The 2,065-nt window shown below is 43.1% G+C and overlaps 1 protein-coding gene across 1 annotated transcript in view; it reads left to right on the forward strand.

The window, feature by feature from the left end:
* Window positions 1–1,451: 1,451 nt before the first annotated feature.
* Window positions 1,452–2,065, forward strand: part of LOC103897933 (disintegrin and metalloproteinase domain-containing protein 9) — a 19,528-nt gene continuing 18,914 nt past the window's right edge. Inside the window, exon 1 of the mRNA XM_019471681.1 lies at window positions 1,452–1,521. Coding sequence (XP_019327226.1) covers window positions 1,452–1,521 — 70 coding nt within the window. The remainder of the gene's footprint in view (window positions 1,522–2,065) is intronic.

The raw sequence follows: 2,065 nt of genomic DNA on the forward strand, positions 1-2,065 counted from the left end.
GCGGGCTGAGGAGATCCCCTCGCCCACCGCACGACCCGCCTCCCGCCCTCCCACGGGGAGCGAAGGCTGGCACGGAGGGGAGCGGCCAGCCGTGGGCGGTCTCGTCGCTGCGCGCCACGCGTTTGAAATAACACCCGCAGTGTGGGCAAATGCCAGCATTAGTCCTTTTTCTAATAAAATAAAGCGCTCTCGGAGAGATGGAAAAGACTTAAAAGCATGTCAGGGCTACAGAACTTGATAAAATAGCAAAATTTGGAGCAACGGAATTCTCTCTTCCGAGTTGCCTGCTAATAGTGTACCACATAAGAGAGAGACTATAAATAAAAGATGGGGTTCATTTACTTTTCAGTAGGATCCCAGCTTCTGGAGTCAGGGAAAGCTGCTCCTGAGGCTGCGGTACAGACGTAAACCCAGGGACCGCGGATATCGAGTTCTTCCGCTTGGTGCTCGGCTGAGGAACGCTCATTGGGTCTGTGAAAATAGGAAGATGGACTTGAACAGGCTTTGTACAAGCTAATATTACAAACACAGTTGGCATCTCTGCTTTTTTTCACTTAAGCCATTGTTTTATGTGATTTACTAGCAATAGAAATAATGGATTTGCTCTGTTTTAATTAATGAATTGATTAAAATTAATTTGTGTAAATGTTTTAGCATAAAAACTGTTGTATCAGTCTCCTTTTTGAGTTTCTAAATGTGCTTGATGCTTCTGAAATGCACTGCAAATTCATCCAGTTTTAGAAATGTTTATTTTCTGCTTTTGGTGACAATGTGGTTGCATGATGCCTCGGGAGATTATTCTGATCCTGGAAGAGCGATGAGCTGCACAAAATTACAGACTTTTGGTGAGGAGAATTATCTTTAAGACGGAAGGGACTTGGTAAAATCCCTGTTTGGGGGATTTCCATGTGTTTGGGGGATTCCCATGTGTTCATATGCATTGTATTTTTGATATTTTTAAAGTAAAGATGAAAAAATGGAAAACAAAGAACAAGCTGAAATTTCAAAGAGTAGATTGTTTTATACTAAGAGTTTTTTACTGAGCTGACAATAGCCAGTATAAACATCCTAAACATTGTATCCGTTGGTAGCAATAATAATTAGAAACTTAAAATGTTTCTAATCTCATATGATGTCACTGTGGTATCAAAGTCCTTTAGAATAGACCAGTTTGATCCTGGCGTGGGTTGGTGCTCTTTCTCCAATCAGCATTTAAGAATGCGCTGCTTTTTATTTGCATTAAGCTGTCTAACCAGTTTTTTTGCAAGCCTAATGGATTAAATTTTATTTCCCGTTTCCTTAGCAGGGGTGAACTATCGGAGTGCTTTTTCTGTTGTTTACCTTCGGAGCAGACGGTTCTCATTCTTCTAGTTCTCCTGCGTAGAGCAGCTAACAGCCAGGTACACAGTGTCTGCTCGGATACTGTAGTAGTTTCTCCGGGAAATCTAGTCATGTTAAAACACAGCCTATTTTTGTTCACTTTTGGACTAACTTTAACTGGAAAACCTTTTTGGATAAAAGGTAAGCTTTCAGTTTTTGTTACGTATTCAGAAAGTTTCTCCAAGTCTTCTTGTACTCTCCGGTCCTGGTTGTAATGATGCACACCTTTCAAATCGAGTCACGGCTCTGCCCAGGTATTAGGCTATTAGCTGACCTGCTAATTGAGAAAATCTTGTTCAAGAAGAAAAATGTCTGGAAAAGATTACAGGTTGAAGCTTTTTATAGTTGAGCTCTTTGTGGTTTTTTCTCCAGGATGTAGTAGGTATGTAAATACATCATCCTCTGTACAGGACACTGTTTGTGACAACTGCAGTTACTGTTGCTCTCATCAGTAGTAAAGACTTTGCCTGTCGGAAAAGGACCTGGGGGTGTTGGTCGACAGCCGGCTGAACATGAGCCGGCAGTGTGCCCAGGCGGCCAAGAAGGCCAATGGCATCCTGGCCTGTATCAGAAATAGTGTGGCCAGCAGGAGTAGGGAAGTGATCGTACCCCGGTACTCGGCCCTGGTGAGGCCGCCCCTCGAATACTGTGTTCAGTTTTGGGCCCCTCACTACAAGAAGGACGT

Source organism: Aptenodytes forsteri, unplaced genomic scaffold, assembly GCF_000699145.1.
Source record: "Aptenodytes forsteri isolate BGI_AS27 unplaced genomic scaffold, ASM69914v1 Scaffold15, whole genome shotgun sequence".
Lineage (NCBI taxonomy): Eukaryota > Metazoa > Chordata > Aves > Sphenisciformes > Spheniscidae > Aptenodytes > Aptenodytes forsteri.